The following is a 22829-nucleotide window of genomic DNA, read 5'->3' as shown; positions in this document are numbered from 1 at the left end:
TCCTGCTTCAGCCTCCCAAGCTACTGCCATTATATTCTTTATAGTGATGATGTTCAAATTAATGGCATTAATATCTAAAGGCAGAAATCTTTTTTGAGCTTTTGATTTGTATTTTTCATTTGTTTCTCAGTCTATTCATTTGATTTCTTCTAAATCACTTTAATCTTCATAGGTCAAAAACAACATTATGTTCAAGCTCCTCTGATCCCCCTCTAACCCGACCCTGCCTCAGAATGCCCTAAACACCTTCACGAATGAGACCACTATCTACAAAGATGCACCAACTGGAAATAAAGGAAGCATCCTTGATACCTCTCTCTTTGTCATTTGTCCTTTGTCCAATCCCATTTCTTTTTACATCTTAACTGTGCCTCAAAACTCTGTATTCTCTTCATTCATAATGACATTACTCCAATCCAAGGAAGCACTGATGTTCAGTGGATTAGCACACTGGTCTGTGTCTGGACTGGATTCCTTATACTCACTATTTTTTCTTTTTAATTCATGAATGGAAATAACATTCAAAAATATAAATTGTATTCTATGGCTACCCCTCTTAATAATTCTTTAAGAGGCTCTTGACTACTTTTAACTTTAAAGAAATCACTCTCATTAACATAGCCTACAGATCTTATAAAATCTGGCTCCTACAAAACCCCTCTATATTAATATTTCATCTCTCCCACATTGTTCAAGTTCTTCCCTTGGGTCTTCAAAGGTCTCCTTTTTTTCTTATAAGTCTCTCCCATTTTTTTTTCTTTCTGTTAGCTCTTATTTATTTATTTCAGGAAAAAAAAGGCCATCACTTTCAACTATACTAGATACTCTCAGTACATATGCACATTGACATTGTAGTTAGACTTTTCCTTAATAATTTCACTTATTACTTTTGAACTACATATACTAGCTTGGTAAGTACCTGTTTTCCCTGATAGATTATGAATTCTGTCTATAAAAGATTCAGTCATCTATTACTCACAATTCAGTGCCAGTCACAGAGCAATCATTCAGTGATTGTTTAAGTAACTGAATATATGATGTATTAATAAATCCACGTACCAACCAGAGTTCACAGAACAATAAACTTCAACTATCTTGTGTTTGAATTACACAAAGTTTTCAGACAGTTTTGAAACTTTCACCACCATATAAGCATCCTATGACTTCACATGAAGATTCTCTTTAAAAAACAGGAAGAACATGCCTCACAGGGCTCACCCTCATCTATAGCAACAATTATCCTGTCTTTGAAGTGGCTTCTTCCCCCAGTGTCATGGTGTTCCTTGATGAACTTTCTTAAGTACAACTACCATGGAAAAAAGTTTGTTCTATGGTGTATCCTCAAAAAAAAAAAAAAAAAAAAAAAAAAAAAAAACACTAAACTAAAAACAGAACTACTATATAATCCAACTGTTACACTCCTGGGTATATATCAAAAAGAAATAGAGTCACCATAGAAGAGACAACTCACATGTTCATGTTTATTATATCACTATTCACAATAGATAAGGATTCAGCATAGATGTCTATCAAAGATGAACACATAAAAAAATATGGTGCACACACACACACACACACACACACACACACTGGACTATTATTCAGATATAAAAAATGAAATCTTCCAGCAAAATTTATGAACTGGAGGAGATCATATTAAATAAAATAAGCCAGACATACAAAGACAAGTAGTGCAAGAGGCACACGTGAGAACAACAACAAATATGGACTGAAAGTAGAATCATGAATACTAGGGCCTGTGAAGGGTCCAGGGGGAAGAGGAGGTAAGAGTGGAAGAAGGGAGATTGGATATGATCAGTCCATGTTGCATGGTCCTATAGAAATCAGATACTAAAACCCATTAATATGTAATTAATATTAATAAAAATGATTTACAATATTGGTATCCTAGATATTTGAGGTTGCCTTTATTGCTACAGTTTTTAAATGATAACCATGGGACTATGTGTAGTGAGAACAAACCCTTGAGGAAAACCAGTAACAATTAATGGATAAGCAGGAAATTAGAACCCCCCCTTACCCCCCAAAAACCTATGAAATATGTATGAAAATGACTAAGAGAATGAGTTTTCCTGAAACCAGGAGAAAAAAGGTTTAAAAATAGAATTTTAAAAAATACTTCTTATTTTACCTTTTTCATATCTTCATAGCTCATGAACAGAATATTGAAGTCATGTCTGTGTTCATACCAGCCTTTTATGTGATCAAACCAACGACTTCCCACCACTGTGCAAAAAATAATTAGTAAGAAGGTGAAGATGTTGCACTTTTGAATAGCAAAGTATTCTGTCTTTTCCTCCTTATAGTCACAAAAACAAAAATAAAGGCCCCAACCACTGAACATCTATATTACAGTTTTGAAATGATTACTGCTTAGGGGAACAATCATGGTTTTCATAGAGAAGTGACCATGAAAAGCGACCTTATGGATGCAGGAAGGCAGCAATGAAGAAATGAGAAAGCCCCTGGGTCTCAGTTTAAATCAGATTTCTTTAAAGCAATTTCCTCCACTTTCCTATATCCACCAGTATACACACATGTCCATTCTTCTTCTCATTCTCTAAGATCTCTGGATAGCAAAGCTACCTGTTTACAATGAGACAGAACCTGAATGTAATCTTTAAGTGAGTGAGATCCTGATACTTCTCACTACAAGTCCCTTGCAACAGTCAATCCTCGTCAATAGTGGAGTGATAAACTCCACCATGGCCCTAGAAGGCTTACCACAGGTCCTTGAGAGAGTACACAAACACCCTGATCATTAGTGATTCTGGAATGTATTGTTTTAATTATATTTGTAGATAGTTTAAATTGATAGAATACGTGTAAGCCTCTTATGGACTGGTCAAAATGTTTCCTAAACAACATGCCTTTGAAAACTTGACAAAACCCACATGGTCCTGGCAAGGAAGGAAAGGCCACTGGGTGGCAGACTAAGTTGATGTGTCATAGTAACTACTCAAGAGCATCCATTGTACAATTGCCCTTTTCCATCTCTCTACATATCTTCCCTAAGTTTCTTGATAAATAAACTCATAGTTACCTTGTCCATCTAGAAACATTTTCATATAATTCTCAAAAGTATCGGAATTCTTTAATATAGCCACCCAATTTGAATAATGAAAAAAGGAGACCAAAACATCTTTAGGATTTCTGTAGATATAAAGAATCTGCAGGAAGAATTAGAAATAGTATTAACAATTCCAACATATTATTTCAAGTTTTTAACAATTGCATCACATTTATTAGCTGAATGAATCAAAATTATTTTAATCCATTCTTCTAGTCATGGAAAATTAGGTGTTCCCCCAATTTTTCTCTATTACAAAAAGTGTTGAAATAAATTCTTTTACTTATAGGACAGAAACTGTACAAAGAAAATTAATATGAAAATACCACTAATGAAAAGTTGAACCAAAAAAAGTCCTTTCACAGAATACACAATAATTATTGTCAATAACCTATCAAAACAGGCTTAATCTCATTACTGAGTATGGACATGTAGGTTAAGATTACTTTAACATACCTCTTCATAAATAACACATTGAAAAAATTTAAAAGTCTGATATGTATCATTACCAGGAGGAAGTCAAAACATGTCCATTACCAATTTAGCAGGCACTGATACACCTGCTTTCTTAAGAAAATATAGTCCCCATCCCATAAAACTGAAAATCCTTGTACTTTTGACTTTGCAGTTCCCTTCTTGGATGTATATTATAGGAAAATTCCTGCATATGTGCCCAAAGGCCATTCTCAAGAGCATTCATAGCAGCATGTAGTGATATGCAAATGCTGGAATATTCTAATTTTTCTATGAAGAGAAAGTACAGATCTGATAGAGCTACTTTCAAAAGTTATATTATGCAGCAGTGAAAATGGCATTTCAAATCAATAACACACAAGAGCATGTGGCAAAATCCCAGAGAATTAGAGAATAAGGAACAAAATGAAATTAAGTAAAATTGTAGGCCAAATGATTTAACATGATGGCCCATAATTTGTTTTCAAAAGACCAACAGAAAAGGAACATTTGTACACTGATGATCATAATAGAAAAACTTCAATGGAAAAGTTCCAGTAAATATGTAAGTATTTTGATTTAGCCACAATCATAGTAGAACACTTACAGAGAACTGTCTTTAACATAACAATAAAAGCAAAAATAAATTTATAAAATTGATTATTAAAATTTTATTTTATTTAGTTTTTAAAATTTGTATAAGTACCCAACACAGGAAGTTTATCTCCTTTTCTCATGTATGAAACATATTACATGTTTGAAAACTGATCATGCAATTGACAATTAGCTTTTAAATAAATTCCAAAAATTAGAATACGTAAATACCATTGCCCATGATAGAAAACTATACAAACACTTTTAAACTAAAAAAGTCTCAAGAGAGCTGAAACCAATTATAAAAGTAAAACTGAAATAACAGAGTTTTAAACATTAACAAAATCATATCCATAGTTATACTAAAAGTGATATTCATTTTAAAATGTTAATATTGACAAATATAAACACTGGAAATAGGTAAACTGAACATTTAATTAAAGAAGATAGAAAGATATATACTAAAATGAGACAATAAATACAATGAAAGTATACATCCAGAAAAAAAGCTAGTTCCTCAGAGGGTGAAAACCCAGTAAAATAGAAAACTAATTATATCCTGAAAACTCTAAAAATAAGAGAATATGAAATTTTTATCTTTGCAGCATGAATGCAAATATATAACCACAAAATTGGAGTAAATTGACGAGATTATTAAAAAGTTATACTTTTTTCAATGTTAAATATCTACAAGTGGGTAAAAAGAATAATAAGTGGTACATATTGATGGTATTAAAGTAGACCTGATAAAATAGAGACATAGAATGAAGCTCCAAGAATGTTGGTATATTGCAATGTTTGTTTTCCCAGAAAAAAATCTCTCTTAAATTAAAATCCACATTTGATAAACATTGCGGAACTACACTATATTGTAAAAAGTTTTTAGAAAACTTTGCCTTATCAGTTAAAATGTAAAAAACAGGGAAGAACTGCTACATAATCAGCAGAAGTGCCTATTTTTGGAATAAAGAATGCACACTGAAGAGAGAGACAATGAAAATTTAGCATATCAATATATAGACTTCAAAATAGTGGAGATACTCAAGTCAAAGTTTTAAGAAAATATTCTGTGTCAATTAGTATCTCTTGGGACAAGTATAATGCAATATTCGTGCCTCATATAATAAGTAGTATAAGATTTAATTTATAATCCTAAGAAGGTTTTAATATAGCCAGGCTTGGTGACTCAAGTCTGTAGTCCCAGCTACTTGGGAGGCTGAGACAGGAGGATCACAAGTTCAGAGCCAGCCTCAAAAAGAGAGGTGCTGAAAATATATAACCACAGAAATGAAATGAAAGAATGAAACCCTGTCTCTCAATAAAATACAAAATAGGGCTGGGGATGTGGCTCAGTGGTTGAGTGATCCTGAGTTCAAGCCCATGTACTCCCCAAAAAAGGTTAAAAATAATGTTAGCTAGGAAAAAGCTGGAGGGTATTTACATAATCTTTGTTGTTGGTGTTGTGTTTTCTTAGTAAAGCATCAGAACCAGAAGTCATGAAAGAAGTATTAAGAGTTGGGTTACATAAGGTTAAAAGTTTTAAACCGTTTTTCAGAAAAGTCTTTTCTTTTTAAGGGGGAAGACTGCCCCAAGTAAATATTCCACAAAACAGTAAATAAGACAACCTAAAGACACAGGGGCAAAAAATAAAAAGGATATTTAAAGGCCTATAAAATATATAAGAAGATAATCTTATTAAAATTGAAAGTTAAATTCGCTAAAAAATGAGATTACTTTCTTACTTAGCATATTAGGCAAATTTGATAATTCCCATTATTAGTAAGCATGTGAGGACAGAGGCATTCCTACATGGTATTTGATGAAGTATGATTCATATATTATAAAAAGCAGGTAGGTAATCCCTGTCAACACTTAAAATATTAGACATTTTAATTTGAAAACTTCACATTAATTGAAACATGGCATGAGAATTAAAGTGTAAGTCTGTATAGGAATGTTTAAGACAACACAAGACATCCATTGGCTGCAACTTACCTGTCCATCAAATACACATTAATTATTGCAAAGCCACACAACAAAATTCTATGAAATCATAAAAAAGAATGGCATTTATGGCCAATGTGAAAGAATTTTTGTTATATGCTATAGAAGTACATTGCAAATTATATCCACAATTGCTTATTTCAGGCATAGCTTTTAGGACATTCATATATTTTTACTGTGGAAGGCAATATTTTAAACATAACTTTTGGGGAATCTACTTAAAGCAGGTTATTTTGCTTTTGCAAAAAAGAGAGAGAGAGAGAGAGAGAGAGAGAGAGAGAGACTAAGCTCTATGACATACTTTAGCTTTTTTGTTCCTCAGACCTTTTGGAACTAAATAATACGGAAGATGAGAACTGAAGAGGCGAGGGGATGGTATTTTGGTAAAGTCCAAATTATGATTATTGTATTCAAAGAAGGGAGCTCTATCTATTGTTTTGATGTCTTCGGTTCCATTACGATGCCCCTCAAAATAAACCAAGCTTAGTATCTGCTGAGTCCAGACAGTACCTGAAAAAATAAATCATCTTGTTTTCAAACTCAATTAGTCATTAAAAATTAACTCAACAATATTGTCATTCACCATAATCATTTGAGCTTTCTTTTCTCTTAAACACTCTAAGTATGCTAACAACTTTGTCCAACTTTCATTTTTGTCTCTATGAAACTTTAAAGTTAATAAATATAAAATCAAATACTCTAAATTCCTTTGTCACTTGAAGAGTTGTGTTTGTTCTGATTCCATGATAGTAATGATTTAGATTAATTCTGCCTCTCCTTCTCGGTTTCCTGCTCCATGTTAGGTCCTTTTTCGTGTTTTTAACTTTTTCCTTAACTTATAATAATTTTACATATTGACGGGGTAGAGTGTGGTATTTCCACACATGCATACACCCTGTACTGATCACATCATTTCCCTCTTTGTGTCATTTCTTTCTGATTGGAGTCTTCGAGCTTATTCCTTCTGTATTTTCTTACAATATGTTATTGGTTACTGAGTCCCTTTTGACTATATTTTGGTAACTGTTTTTCTTTCATGAAATTCCTTTTTCAGAACTTTACCCTTTAGAATTATAGACAAATTAACAAAATTATAGCGAGTTCACTTTCCCCTCCTTTTCTCTTTACCATGTAAGGTGGTTTTGTAAACTATTTAAGCTACCAAGGATGTCAGGAAATAGCAGAACTTGACATGAGCAAAGATATATATATATATATATATATATATATATATATATATATATATATATATATATATATATATATATATAAAACATTTTTTTTTACTTGAATGGCCTAACCATGTATGACCAACTTCTTTGTGGTGTTCTGGGGAAACCACACTATAAATAAGCAAAACATTGTATGTAGAATCTTAATAACTACAGCTTTACTCCTTAGTCTGCTGGGCAAGTATAAAAACTCAAACCAAGCCAAGTATCCTGCACTGCTGAAGTAGAAGTCACTATTACTATTATTAGTACTTGTTTAGCCCAACAGGATTGTGTTTTACCACTTCTTTGTAATAATTATCTTCACAAATCTCAAAATCATTCTTAATTCATTTTCTAGTAGAACTTACTGGTTGAAAACATTTTTGAGAATCTTCAGTGGAACTCAGCTGACATGGAATACTTCTCAAGAAAATGAAACATCTTGGAACATGAATAATTATGGAAGATAAATCTTCCAACTCAGGAAGCATTTACAAATTAGAGAAAAGATGAGTTTGGACTATCTCAGGTCTGTCCAGCAGACCAAGCCAACAGGTCAGCCTTTACCCAGTACCTGCTCATGGATCAGTATTTGGTTTCTTTATATATATATATATTTAACAGAATTGACAATATATTCATTGCAAATGAGCTTTGGTAGTATAGATTTGAGATTTAGCTAACTTTTTTTCTGATTCCTAATGGATATATAAATGTAGGTCAGGCTGCTGTGATGTCTGAAAAAGAGCACATTTACATACACAGAGACACAATCACACACACACACACACACACACACACACACACACACACATACACACACATATATACCAAACTTAGGAAAAATCTACTATCATGAGGCCACTCTTTACACTTACCAGATTTTGGATAGGTGACTATGAAGACATCATCATCTCTAATTTCAAAATCATCTGCACTTCCTACTATATGCATTTTAACTAAAGACCTTTCAAAATTGTAGCCTTTAAATTCAAATAAGTATTCCTCTGTTTTGTCCATAATTTTTTCACCTACAAGTGCAAACATATAATATCAAGTTATTTTAGAAGTGAATAATAGTCATTGAGTGGTCAATATATGCCTAGCACTATTGCAATGTCTGATGTGTATGAACATATTAATGACACTAACCACAGCACATATATGAATGATTTAAAACTTCACAAAATGCCAACATTGCTGTATTGCTAGCATCAGTGTTTTAAAGATGAGGCAGCAGAAATGCTGAAAAGTGAGACAACTCTTCTTAAAGGTCCATGAGGAACAGATATCATGATCCTCAAAATAGAGAAGAGGAATCAACTCAGAAAAGTCAACCAAATTATTTAAACTTGTCCAGCTAGCTGAACTGGAAAGATTGGAGAAGGGATAATTGGGCAGAGAATTCATACTTTTTATCCAGAAATTCTTAGTGTTTTACATTTTAATTGCTTATATTTTTTGATTGTTGTAGAAATAAGATATTCTTCAATGGATATTCTTTTATTTCTAATGTTTTTCTAGAGTATGCATAACTCATTGTGTCTGAAAGAAACTTCTGAATTAGGGATCTGAGATGCTGTTGAAAGTGAAAAATGAAAATTCTTTGCTCTTTAAAATTGCTGTTAATTCAGAAATGCTGCCCTAGTAGTTACAAGTTACTTCATGAAACTTATCATAGTTTACAGTAGGAGATTTTAAAATCAGAAATCATATGAATCTCAATAATAAACTAAAACAAAAAATGGAAAGCAAACAATGTAAAGACAAATATTATTAAAATTTTGTAATGAGAACAAAAAGGGAGACATACAGGCAAGATGCAAAGGGAGGAAAGATGGCAGAATGGCCAAGCTGCCAGCTTTATTTATATCCATAGGTTACTTCAGGTCATTGGCATCATTAGTACATATTGTTCATTGTATTACAGACTTAGCAACATTATGCAGCTTATCCCTCAGCTACATACTAAATTGCAATGTGCAATGTTAGGTGTTTTATGTAGCTCTCAAGAAAGTCTATTGTATAAAGTTAATGTTATGTGGAGAGGTTTAGGTTCAGTGAAACATTGTGTTTGTCCCAGGAGCTGTGTGCCTGAGATCAAGGTCTAGGCTGATAAGACTCTAGGGGCATTGCCACAGCAGCTACACATTGCACATGTATTCATTATCTTACTAGTTCCTAGGAGAAATTTCAGGGCATTCTAAGGGTGGGAAATAGAGTGCCAGTTACCCTCTCTGAGTGTGCTCACAAGTGGAATGCTTCCATGTATATTTCCATGGTCAGAATCCCTACAAAATTCAGACCAGCCAAGCATTTCTATTTGCTCTTCCTGAGAAATCTTTCCTTGAAGGTTACATGATTGAGACAATCCCATAAGTTCTAACCATAGTAGATTTAGAATCAATATAGATTTCAGTTTTTTTTTAAATTCTGTGCATGCCAAGAAACTGAATTTGCTAAAAAGCTGTAAATATGGCTTTGTTTAAATTGTATGTCAAGAAATAACATTGAGCTCTTTACAAACAATCCAAGTTACCTGATCAATAGGAGGAATTCAGAGTTTAGTCTTTTCCAGAATAAGAACAGAAAATGATTAATGTTAGACTCACCTGGGTGATGCCTTTGTGATTGGTTTCTTGGATACCAAATGAAAGATAAAATTAAGGCCCTACTAAGCTGCTAGAGGTTTCCCCTCATTAAGTTGACATATAGGAAACATGAAATATTGAGTCCTGGGGACAGAAGAGCTGGGCTAATGCATCAAAAAGATTGTTTTCAATACAGGCAGATGGAGAGCTATTTTGATATTGACATCCTGCATTTCCTAGGAAAAACCTTGGAGAATTCAGCCTTCAGATTGTGGTGAGGGAGAATTTATACTGCATCACATGGATAAATGGAGAAGAACATGGTAGGAGATATAAGTTGAGGAGAAAGCCAAAAGTGAAGTGTGATCCCTTCCACATCCTTCCTAACAACTAGTAATACCATCCACACACCCTTTGAAAATTCATAAAGGGTTCCAGAAACTCTGGGTGATGAGAAAGAGCATCAGGCAGTGTCTACAAACATTCCAAATTCTTCTATTTAGTCACTCAACTGTCAGTCTGAGGGGAGAGAAAATTTTGAGAGCTCTGGTATCACAGAAGCAAAGGAGAAAGCTGCATGTGAGGAGGATTCAGGTGGGTGCCCACTGGCTCCTCAGTATAGTTTGCATGTCTTTGATGCATGTAGGAGAAGGCAATTGTGTAAGTAGCAAGCCTTTCTGTGTCTCCTTCTTATTCTTTAATGGAAGTCCCAAAGAAAAGGGGTGGGGGTGTTCATAGATAATTAGGGAGAAAAGGAGGTCAATACAGATATTTGTCTCTCATGCAAAACAGGATGAGAATTGACAGTGGCTCTGAATCTATTCTGTTATTACCCACTGTTGAGATCAGCTGCTGAAGGAAAACCAGTTCTCACAAAAATTTTAGGCTGACAGGAACTGCTCTGTCACTAAGGAATAAATAGTCCCTTTGGAGTTTGTTTTGGCCAGAGAGTAGTGTTCTAGAATCTGACTGAGTAACTCAGCTCTTATAAATTGGGTAAGATTTTGTTGACACTGGTGAAAGCATATCAGGTTATCCCAGGTTTTTTAAAGGGATCAAACCTTTGGAGATACTTTAAAAATTTTAGAAGAGAGGGCATATTTACTGAATTACAGCAATTATGAAACAAACACAAAGACGCATTCGAAAACTTCAAGGACAGCTTACTTGTACCTGAATGATGGTTAAGTCTGTCTTTCCAGCCCATCTCAGGGGCTGGTGATCATTCTTTAGGTCCTTCCTTGCATAATTCTCACCCAGTTAATTTCTTCTGTTGTTTGACTGGCAGTGGCTACAGAAGGCTCTAGGGGTTATATATACTTACAAGAAGGTTATATAAACTCAAAAAGAACATAAATTTGTTTTCCAGTGCACATAGAGTTTGCCTTTTCTAATCAATGCCCCATTATTCATGTTAATAATAGATGTAGGCTTTTTGTTTTCCACAAATAACTATGATTCATCTCAGGTCTTTCTAACATCTCTCATGGAAAATTGAGTCATTCCTCAGTCTTTTGTGGCTCATAAAAGCTGCTCTTAGATAATGATTATCTAATGATTAATTCTCAAGTTCCCAGTAAATACAGAATTTGAACCTAGGGGAGATCTTGAATCTTTTCAAAATAAAATTCCTTCTGGTTAGAAAGTAGTGTGTAATCTGAGGCTAATTTCAGTTTATAAATATTAAACTTGTCTCTTATTCCTCATGATATTTGTCTACTTAGTGTTTCTAAAATACTCTATTTTGTGAAAATAAATACAGCATGAAAAGTAGAGATCCATAGGAGTATTCTATTTATTATTATGACAGGCTCAATAAGAATTGCTTTTATTATACAAATTTTAATGAACCAAATGCATAATGGGGTCTTTTGAGGTTCTTGGAATCTTTTGCCTTCCTCTCTTCCCTCTTTTTCTCCCTGACTCCCAATAATTATCAGCTGTGAGACATCTAGACCAGTCAGTAATAATAGCCAAGTGAATAAGACAGCTGCTTCCATGAGCAGAGGCAGCATTTTGATTCCCTTCTTCCCAACCACACAATGTTATGTGCATCTAGCAAGTAAGACGGCCTGAGAGAAATCTAGAGCAATGGCTGAGTGCAGAGGTGGGGCAGGAAAGGATAGATGTGGGACATCTTGTACCACAGTGTAAAGATTTACACATTGCTATCCAGCTCTGTTTGACTGCTTTGTAACTGCTTTCTCCTATACATTTGTTTTGGCTTTGTATATCTCTGTTGTCTCTCTTTTGTGTTGGGAGATTATGCCTAGAAATGTTGGGCTTTGTTGTGCTTTAAAGCAGATTCATTCAATTCATATAAGGCTTCTAGGTTCTGTATGCATATAATGTTTTGCTGTTTGTTCTTAGGTCTATACGTTTAGGTTAGGTGCTCTGGTGGTACGATGGTTAGTATGTCTTGGCTACTTTAGAAGATTGCTCCACTGAAGGTGGATACTACCGGGCAATTGGATCAGGGTGTTGTTAGTAGCTAGGTATTTGGGAGTCTTATAGACAGCCTCGAGATATTCACCTATTTGCATTTAGACAATTACACGCAATGGAAGATGTAATGCTTGGGATGAGAGTTGGGGGGTAAGGGGATAAAGGTGCTGTTAAAAAGATAAAAGGATGGAGGGAGAGATAGATTAGAGGGGAATGAAAAGAACAATAAAACTTGAAATGGGATAGAAAGAGAGAAAGAGTAGGGGGGAAAGGATCACGGAGAGAATAAGGAGAGAGAAAAAAATATATCGGCAGCATCAACCACAACAACAACAACAAAAAAAAAATTAAAAAAATAAAAATAAAAATAAAAATAAAAAATAAAAAATAAATTAAAGTCTTGGAGATCCTCCTTCTTCTCTTCCAGTAGGTGGAGCTGTGCCCTCCAAGCGGAGCGTCTGCTCTGTACCTGCCGAGAGCTATCTCTGTAGGGCGTCTCCTGGGAGTCTCTGAGACTTGTCAGTCCCGAGCCATTTCAATTCTCCAGCTCTTAACCCCCTTCCTCCTGTCAGCCTGCCAGCCAGGTCCTGTTCCCCAGAAGTGATTCTCCAGAGGTCTAGTTACACTTGCAGCCCCACCGTGTGTCCCTTTTAAGCCCCAGTGCTGTGGTAAACTGGCGGCTAAGACCCTGGCGGTCACCGCTGGTGATATGGGGGCCTTGGGGTCTGGGATCCCCTCTGCTTCCCTACGGACACGACCCCTGAGAAGTCAATGATGTTTCCTGGCTGCCTGTATCAGTATGGGAAGTCACGCACCTGCTAAAGTGGATTCTGCTGGGAAGGAATTCCGCCAGCCGAACTCCGATGACGTCACCTCTCTGCTATGGCGGGCCCCAGGCTCCTTGCTGTAGTGTCCGAGGGGAGGGGTGGAACTGGTCCGGTCCGGTTTGCCTCAGCTCCTCGTGGGGGCTTGGCTAAAGACTTCTTCCTGCCAAGCTGTGTCTCGGCATCTAGCAGGACCCAGTCACTTTTGCTGCGGGCGGGTGGACTGATCTGCAGCTGTGCCCGCGGTGCGCGGACTGTGGAAGGTGAATCTGGTACTCCGTGTCTAGCGGCAGGGTCCCGCTCGTCCGGGTCACATAGACGTTTTTTTAAAAAATCCTAGTAGCTCCCGGGCGGTCTCTCTTCAATGGAATTTTGCTAGGAGAATCTCCGTTGGAAGGATCCAAGAGTTATCCTTGCAACTTTATGCCCCCATCACTGGGAGTACAGTGAAAGTGCAGCCTCTCTGCCCGCCGCCATGTTGGATCTCAAGATTTACACAAAGAATAATGACAAAGTCAAAAGGACACCAGAGCCAGTTTGCAGGTATCATATCTAACCACTTCAAGAACAATTCGAATTTTGTGATACATAATCATAGAATAGATCACAACCTTTTCAGTACAATAAGGAAATGTGAGTTTATATAAAGGTAAGACAAACCTTACTGGCTGAGACAGACATTAAAAGTTTTAGGCCTTTCAGGACAAGTGGCAAGAACAAAATAGTATTCAGATGTTGTCAACAAAAAAGGAAAAAAGTCCCTAATTTTTTTAACAGATGCAAAGATAACACTAATTTATAACAGTTCTTGTCAATACATGTGTAGTGAAATTAGAGTGCACTCATTTTGGAAGGGGAGTGTGATGTTAGGCAACTTTATTTTCTCTGGGCACATGTCTTCAACTGCTTTAATCAAAGATCATTTACTTGATTCAACAACAGGAAACAGCCTGCCTTGCTTGACTCACAAATGAATACTGAGAAGTTTGTTTACTGCATCATTTTCATTTTTCCTTTTCTTTTTTTGTAAAAAAAAATGCATTTAAAAAGTATTACTATATCCTCTTTCCAAAGACTAGACTCTTTAGTAGGCCTCACTCATTAAATCTCATCAAATTTTTTTTTACTAAAAAAAAAAAATGAAAATGAATCTGTAATCAAAGTCAACATCTCAGTGATTCATTTGATAGTCAAGCAGGGCAGACTATTTCCTGATGTTGAATCTATGAAACTATGGTTAATATTTTGTCCCATCCTATCAGATGTGGAACACCTATAAAAGCTTAAATGGAGCAAAAAATATAACACTTTCAATAACTTTAGTGGCCTGGGTTGAAATATTTGCAAAACTAAGAATTTGAAATTTGATGGATTTTAAGCTTCTAAATGTTTCTAAACATTTCTCTCTTGTGACTTGGGAATATTGTGATGACTGCTTAATCTGATAATGTTGATATACACTATGTTCTTCAGCATTTGATAGCCAAATGGATGCTTTGCCAAATTCCTTAATAAGAGGTAATCTGCACTCCGTGTTTTCTTAAAAATATTCATAATACACCTTTCTCTTCTAGCTTTTACACACTGAGTATGCACTGCTGACTTTAAAACATTAACTAACTACCAGGGTATGACAAAACACCTGCCACATGAAGCACTGTTGTGTTACAATGACATCACTGTGACTCCTAGTGCAATAGGCAAGAGTGCAAAGCAATGTTCATGTAGACAGCCAGGTGTAGTTTCTGCAACAATTGCTCAAACTGACTATTTAATACAAAAGTGATCAGAGTCATATTAAATGAATGACCATAACATTTTGAAAATGAAACTTCATGAAATGACACTGAAATTTAGAGTTCATATAATGTTTATGTGAAAAAAATTATTTTAATTCTTTTCCATTCATGATGCAAAATCATTCTTCCTTCACAGACTATATAGAAACAGATGATGGGATGGAATTGCCTCACATCTGTAGATAAAATATCTCTGATGGATACTGGTAAAAATGAAGGCATGATTAAATATGTGAGAAGGAAAAATATCTCTTTGGACTGAAATATCAAGAAGTAAATATAGAAGAAATAATGGGAGGGAATGCTTGAATGAGGAAGAGGTTATCTACATGTGTTCAAAGCATGTACTGTCAAATAATTAATTTTTATGTAATAAAGTGCAGAAGAGTCATTTTACTAGGTAAAACCCAGGTAGACACCACTTTAACCAATAGAAGTAGCATCCCTAATACTGACATTAAGCCAACCTACATTCCTCCTATTGACCACTGAGAGCACATTGAATTCAGGGCACTCCTGTCAAAAAGTTCAACCTTATTCTATCATGAGTAAACATCAGAAAAACTCAAATTAACCCCCATTATGCCATATACTATTTTTAACAATGCCAAAAGGAGTAAGCAAGCAGGACAGAAATGATTTGAGATTAAAGGAAACTAGCTAGACACGACAATTAGATACAAAGCATAGTCTGGCACAATGGTGTACACCTGTAATTTCAGTGACTTGGGAGGCAGAGGCAGGAGGATTGTAGGATTGAGGGCAGTCAGGAAGGATAGTCAGACACTGTCTCAAAATAAAAAATAGAAGAGCCTGCTGGTGTACTTCTGTGTTACAGTGCCCCTGGGTTCTATACCCAAGACCACAATATAAATAAATTAATAAATATGCATGATGTTGCATTTGATCCTATCACAGAAAAAAAAATCTATAGGATATTGCTGTTACAACTGAACATTTTAAAATATATATTTGTGGTTTATATAATAGGACTGCAACAATGTTGCATTTCCTGCTTTTGATAATTGTATTATGTTTATTTTAGATAATGTCATTATTCTAAGGAAATACCCATATAAGTAAATAGAAATAAAAGAACATGATTTTAGTCTCAAAATTTTTTTAACCTTTTAGTTTTTAGTTGTAGGTAGACGTAATACCTTTATTTTATTTTTATGAAGACAAATTATTTGCTTTTATCAGTAAATATAGAAAAAGTATCTCACAAAATCTCGTGCTCGCTCATTTTGAAAAGAAAGTCCAGCAACTTAATATTGGAGTGGGACTTTATTTTATAATAAATATCTTTAAAAAATAATGCCTACATCTAGCATTGTACTTAATGGTAGAAAAAATAAATTAGTTCGTCCTAACAGAAAAGTAAGAATGTGCCTTTATCACTCCTATGTAACATTGTGCTATATGGTCTAGATAATACAATTACACAAGTAAAGGAAATGAAATGTATACTTGTTGACAAGAAAGAAATAAAACTGGTTCTGTTCATAAATAATGTGAATATTATTTAGTAAAAAAGGTAATGTGCTATCAAATCATGAAAAGACAGGGAGGAGATTTAAATGCAAAAGGTGCAAAAAGATCAGTCCAAAAAGATTAAATACTGTGTAATACCAACTATAGCATATTCTGGAAAGGGCAACAATAGAAATAGTGAATAGATTAGTGGTTTCCAAGTTTTGGGTTAAGGAAGAGGGGTTAACATGTGGAGCACATGTTACTGAAACTATTCTGTATGAACTTTGAATGCTGGACTCATGATGCATTTGTCCAGACTATAAAACAAATTCAACATGAACAATGAGCCCTAATGTGTAAACAGTGGACATTAGTTAAAAATGCTGTATCAATATTGGTTCATCAACTATGACAAAGATGATGATTAGCTTGCAATCTTTTTATGTTATAGACGACACTTGGAGCTTCCTTTCTCCCTCACTCCATCCTACTTAAACTGAAGCAAAATTCCTAGGCCGGTATTACGGTTTGGATATAAGGTGTCTCCCAATAAGCTCATTGCAGTAGTCAATACAGGAATGCTCAGAGGTGAAATGATTAGATTATGAGAGTTATAACCTATTCACTGGACTATCCCATTTTATGAAATAACCTCTGCCCTTTGCAACAGTTTTTTGAGTTTGTACCAGTTTTCTCATACTAAATAAGAGACTATGGACTGAACTTCTGAAGACATGAGCCTAAAATAAATTTTTTCTCCTCTAAGCTGTTCTTGTCAAGCATTTTATCACAGTGGCAAAAAGCCATCTAACGGAGCAGGAATGCCATATCATGGTTTCATGGTTTCTTTTTAAGCTGTTCATCCTTCACATTTCAAGTTTTTCAATTGGATCTTCTTATGTAAGGAGATTTTTCACTTCTCCTTATCACTCATGGTGCTGGGTGTCCTTGATGTAGTTTGAGAATCATCAGCAACATCAGCTAAGACTGTAGTACTTACTTCTGGGGAAATACCTGCCCTATGTGCGGTCCTTGGGGTTGTGCCCAGTTTTTCTCTTCATATTAAAGAAAGTGGATTATCTTCCAGTATCCTATCTAGTCTTTGGGGCCTGTCAGCCAGGCCCTGTTGTGAGTATGAGGCCAGTTTTATCAGACAAACTCTTCTGCTACTCATGACAAAGTCTGGTTGTTCTCCTATTAAACATAATCAATCTTACATAACATTAGGATTAGACAAGGCCACTCTGTGGCCATGATGGATCAAGACAAAATAATATTACTCTGTTCACAAAAAGCAGTTTTTGTTTATTGTTTTTTGTTTTATTTCTGTTCTGGGCAAGTTAACTTTTCAAGGACACCTGGGAGGGGGAGAGCTTTTTCTTTCCTTTCTTTCCTCCCCCTGCCAGCTGTTACCATGGAGCCTAGTTGATAACTCCCTTATCTTAGAAATGTAGCCACCACTGTGAAGCCCAGCTCAAGGCCAGAGGCCTTATTTACATATTTTGTGAAAAACTAGTAAGGGGGTGTCTAGCTTTTGGAGCGCTGATTTTTCCAGCCAGTGGCCAAGTAAAACAGGGCAACACGAAAAAAGGAAGTTTATCTACACTGAACTATTTTATAGGGATTCTTTTGCTGAAAGTCCTAAAATCAGCCATGGTGAAGATTTCTGGAGAAGGTCAGTTAAGACTTTTCTGTGGGCCTGGGTAGGGAGGGGGAAGATGGGAAGGCGGGGCTGAGAGTAGCTCTGGTGGATCTGAGAATGAGGAAGGAGATGTAAAAGAATAATGGGAAAGGGGTTTGGGATTTTCCTAGCAAGGAAAACTTGAGCAGTTGAACAGGTAGAGCAGAGGAGAAGACCAGAGTGAATATCCCAAAAAGCCTGTAAGGGACTTTAATTCTTAGTAACCTGTTTTCAGTGATGACAAAGCAACTTTAAAGGCCATTTTCATCAGGTCTCTGATAGGGGTCTGAGGGCTCTACTCAGCTTGTTTGAGTTTTGAGTTAGCTGGTAAGAGGACCTGGTGGGTCTGAGTGTGGGCACTGACAGGAGAAGAGAGGAGTGAGTGGGGGGGAATGGCAGCTTGTTGTATCCCTGAGGATATTGTTCTGTAGTCCCTGCGAGCATCCCCATGGTAATGGGAACTACAGGAGTAGCATGTTGATTTCTTTCTGCCTGTTCGGATCTAATGTGTGCTTTCTCTTTGTTGAAGCATCTTTTTCTTTTAGAATTTTTTTTTTTCTGGTTATACTTTGGAATAATTTCTGGAAACCTTAGAATCTATAAACAAATTATTGTACTTTGATAAGAAATATCAATAAAAATGTAGTTAAAATCCTTAGATATTTTGTAGACAGAATTATATTTGTTAGGGTAGAGAGAGAAGATGGGAGGGGAGGGGAGGGGAGGAGGGATAGCTGAGGATAGGAAAGGTAGCAGAATACAACAGACACTAGTATGGCAGTATGTTAAAACGTAGATGTACAACCGATGTGATTCTGCAATCTGTATACGGGGTAAAAATAGGAGTTCATAACCCCTTGAATCAAATGTATGAAATATGATATGTCAAGAGCTATGTAATGTTTTGAACAACTAATTATAAAAAATAAATAAATAAAAAAGAATTATATTTGTTTATCATCTTATGAGTTTGAACAATAACTTGAGAATTAGAAACTACTTGAAGATTGTATTTTCACTTAAAAGCAAATTTATAGTAAATACATTTATCTCAAATATCTGTAACTGAAAAGGCAGAGTATATGATGAATGTACATATAAAACATAAATTACGAGTTTTCTGTTAAAAAACAATTAGGCAAATATATATTAACTAAACAATTAGACATGTGCTAATTATTTTACAGATTATATTAAGAATAAGGACATAACTTATAATTGTATTAACTTTATGTAACCACGTGGTTTTTAAAATACTTGGATCCATTTCAATTTATTTTTACTTAGGAGTGCACTCTTTTATGTGATGTCACTTGATGTAACTGAAATAAGATCCTTGTGTATACATATTTATTTTTTATAGTCAGGAATTAGAATAAGGATTTTTTTTTTTTTTTGATCATTACAGGAACATTGCTGGCTTTGTTCCTGTGGCGAGCAAATGCATCCCCATAACCTCCAAAATTAAAGTTAAATACAAACAAGCATGTTAGATATCTCTTATTAATAGATTATTTAGTAACACAACTATAAGAAAAGCCAGGTTATCTTTTTAAAAATTTTTTTTTTAGAGAGAGAGAGAATTTTAATATTTATTGTTTTAATTTTTAGTTTTTGGCCCACACAACATCTTTGTTTGTATGTGGTGCTGAGGATCGAACCCGGGCCGCAGGCATGCCAGGGAGCGCACTACCGCTTGAGCCACATCCCCAGCCCCAAAAGTCAGGTTATTTAACTCAGAACTAACTTAAATTTAGGGCTGCAACATAGAAACCTGTGGAATTAAATTTTGTCTGAAAAAAAAAATATCTTTCATTAGCATTTACAGATAGGCATTCTTAAAAATATGGGCTCTGGGCAGCTCTGGAAGTAATCTGAAACAGAAAATACAGGTTAGCGGTTGGAAGGCAGGACTAGAAGTTCTGTCTGAGTGACTGGAAGAATCAATTGGAAGCTCACAAAAGTGTGGGAGGTGGGATCAGGAAACTTGCTCTTTCTGCCAGGCACCAGCATGGTTACCATGGTGACGCAAACAACAAGGAGTTGGCTGCCCATTGTCAGGAAGAACCGCCAGGACCAAAGCCCTCCAATCTGCCATGGTGCATGGTTGATGGGCAAAGCCCTGAAGTAACTCCTTGAGATCACCTGGATCCCAGGGATACCAGGCTGCAGGGCGATTACCACCTGGTTTAACATTAACAGGAAATAATTGATATGGCCCCGAACTAAACTATGGGTGGGGTTCTGACTCCCTGTGGAGCCAGCAACCAGTAGGAGACTTTGAGCCCTTAGAAGGGAGTACAGCCTCATCCAGAGTTCAGATACAGTGGAGGAAGGGCAGAGGGTGACCTGCCAGGGCTGCTGGTGGATGATTTAAAGGGACTGCAAATTGGTGCGGCCAATTTGGAAAGCAGTATGGAGATTCCTGGGAAAGCTGGGAATGGAACCACCATTTGACCCTGCTATTGCCCTTCTTGGACTATTCCCTGAAGACCTCAAAAGAGCATACTATAGGGATACTGCTACATCGATGTTCATAGCAGCATAATTCACAATAGCTAGACTGTGGAACCAACCTAGATGCCCTTCAATAGATGAATGGATAAAAAAAATGTGGCATTTATACACAATGGAGTATTACCCTACACTAAAAAATGACAAAATCATGGAATTTTCAGGGAAATGGATGGCACTAGAGCAGATTATGCTAAGTGCAGCTAGCCAGTCCCTAAAAAACAAATGCCAAATGTCATCTTTGATATAAGGAGAGCAACTAAGAACAGAATAGGGAGGAAGAGCATGAGAAGAAGATCACCATTAAACAGGGTCGAGAGGGGGGAGAGAAAGAGAGAGAGAAGGGAAATTGCATGGTAAAGGAAGGAGACCCTCATTGTTATACAAAATTACATATAAGAGGAAGTGAAGGGAAAGGGAAAAAAACAAGAGAGAGAAATGAATTACAGTAGATGGGGTAGAGAGAGAGAAGATGGGAGGAGAAGGGAGGGGAGGGGAGCGGGGATAGCAGAGGATAGGTAGGGCAGCAGAATACAACAGACACTAGTTATGGCAGTATGTAAAAAAGTGGATGCGGAACCGATGTGAATCTGCAATATGTATACGAGGTAAAAATGGGAGTTCATAATCTGCTTGAATCAAATGTATGAAATATGATATGTCAAGAGCTTTGTAATGTTTTGAACAACTAATAATAAAAAAAAAAAAAGAAAAGGGTTCTGAGAGGATTCAGACCTAGGTAATGGAGGGTAGAGAGAATTTTCCTGTCTAGGAGGCCATGGAGCAACATCAAAGGGGTCCAAGGGTCCTGCATTTTGGCTCTCCCCGGACTCCTCATTGCCCCTTTCCCTTTTAGGACTGGCTTCAGTTGAAGGTGTGTGGTCAGGGTCTCCTAGGGGAATAGATCTTGTCCCGAGTGCCTCCCTTAGCTCCGGGCCCTTGACCTCTGGTGTGAAACACGACCTACTAGGAAGGAAACAACTCTTAAGGGCTGACAGGATGGGATAAACTCCAAGAGGAGGAATTTCACCCGGATTAACCTGGGCTTTTCGGACCAGCTATTCAATCCTATCCCAGGTCTCCCAATCAAATAAATTACTCTCTGGTAGCCAGGAAGCAACCTTAACCATAGTCTCCCAGGTCTTAAACGCCTGAGTGTCAGAAATCTCGAGACCTCTACTCTTAAGGAGGACTCCGAGGGATTAAAGGGAGAGATCATTTTTTGAAGAAGACTGCCCCATAACTTATGTGGGTACACTCACCCGTAGACTGATTGCTCATCAGCGAAGTTCCCTCCTCACACGGGCACCAGCTGTCAGAGCTGTCAGAACTGCCCTCCGGCAGAGATTAGCAGAGAGCACTAGACCAGCTAGTGTCCCCAGGGCTTAATGAGATGAGTGTCACAACCCAGCCTCTGCCATCCCACCGGGCCAAAAAGTTGAGTCAGCAACTCTTATTGTGTACATAGGCTTTTTATAGAGAAAGGAGGAGGGGTTAGAATGAAGGAGATAGCAGGAGCCAATAGAGATAAGGCACACCCTTGTTGCTAAGGGCTTTAGCAGAATTAGGTTTGCATATGCAGAAGCCATATCTGCCTTCAGGCAGGCACATACACGGAAGCCATAGTCCTAGTGTGTCAAGACACTTCACGGAAATCACAGGCATGTCCCAAGAGACTAGCTGTCACAAGACTGAGTTCCTTGCAAAACTTCGACCCTGGATATTGCCCGACATCACCTGAAGATTTCCTCTGACATTTCAATGGAAGTTACAATGATGATACATCTTGCATTCTGCCTGCTTGCCCAATGAGATCATGTGTGTAATGCCAAAGTCTGCATCTGCTATGAGCTGTGCCTTGGCTTGCTTGATCTACAGATGTGGCAGCCTCTGAGTACCAAGTTGGCTATACATAGAGAAATGATTCTCTAAGTAGTCCTGGGCATTCAGGGTGGCCTAGGGCTCTTTTCTCAAATGATTCTTCTCTGTAATACTTTTGAAACAAATTTGCATTTTTATATCTCAGAGCCTGTGATGGCTTCTCTTGAGAAATCCTTCTTATTGTCCAAGTGTGAAGCATTGCCATAACCTTTTCAGCTGAAACTTTCTGGACTCTTTCTTTTCTGGTCAAGCTAAAAATTTT

The 22829-nt window shown here is 36.5% G+C and overlaps 1 protein-coding gene across 3 annotated transcripts in view; it reads right to left on the bottom strand.

Annotated features, from left to right (window-relative positions):
- Nucleotides 1-22123, bottom strand: part of LOC143401185 (amine sulfotransferase-like) — a 29913-nt gene extending 7790 nt beyond the window's left edge. Inside the window, exons 1-6 of one of the 3 annotated variants that reach the window (XM_076858329.2) lie at nucleotides 21949-22123; nucleotides 13208-13700; nucleotides 8235-8387; nucleotides 6444-6652; nucleotides 3065-3191; nucleotides 2153-2247 (exon numbers count right to left, since the gene is read on the bottom strand). In XM_076858329.2, coding sequence (XP_076714444.1) covers nucleotides 2153-2247; nucleotides 3065-3191; nucleotides 6444-6652; nucleotides 8235-8376 — 573 coding nt within the window. In that variant the 5' untranslated portion in view covers nucleotides 8377-8387; nucleotides 13208-13700; nucleotides 21949-22123. The remainder of the gene's footprint in view (nucleotides 1-2152; nucleotides 2248-3064; nucleotides 3192-6443; nucleotides 6653-8234; nucleotides 8388-13207; nucleotides 13701-21948) is intronic. The other 2 variants (XM_076858328.2, XM_076858330.1) reach the window with 2 other exon arrangements.
- Between the last annotated feature and the right edge of the window lie 706 nt (nucleotides 22124-22829).

Source organism: Callospermophilus lateralis, chromosome 6 (assembly GCF_048772815.1).
Source record: "Callospermophilus lateralis isolate mCalLat2 chromosome 6, mCalLat2.hap1, whole genome shotgun sequence".
NCBI classification, from domain to species: Eukaryota; Metazoa; Chordata; class Mammalia; order Rodentia; family Sciuridae; genus Callospermophilus; species Callospermophilus lateralis.
This window is presented reverse-complemented; position numbering and strand designations above follow the sequence as displayed.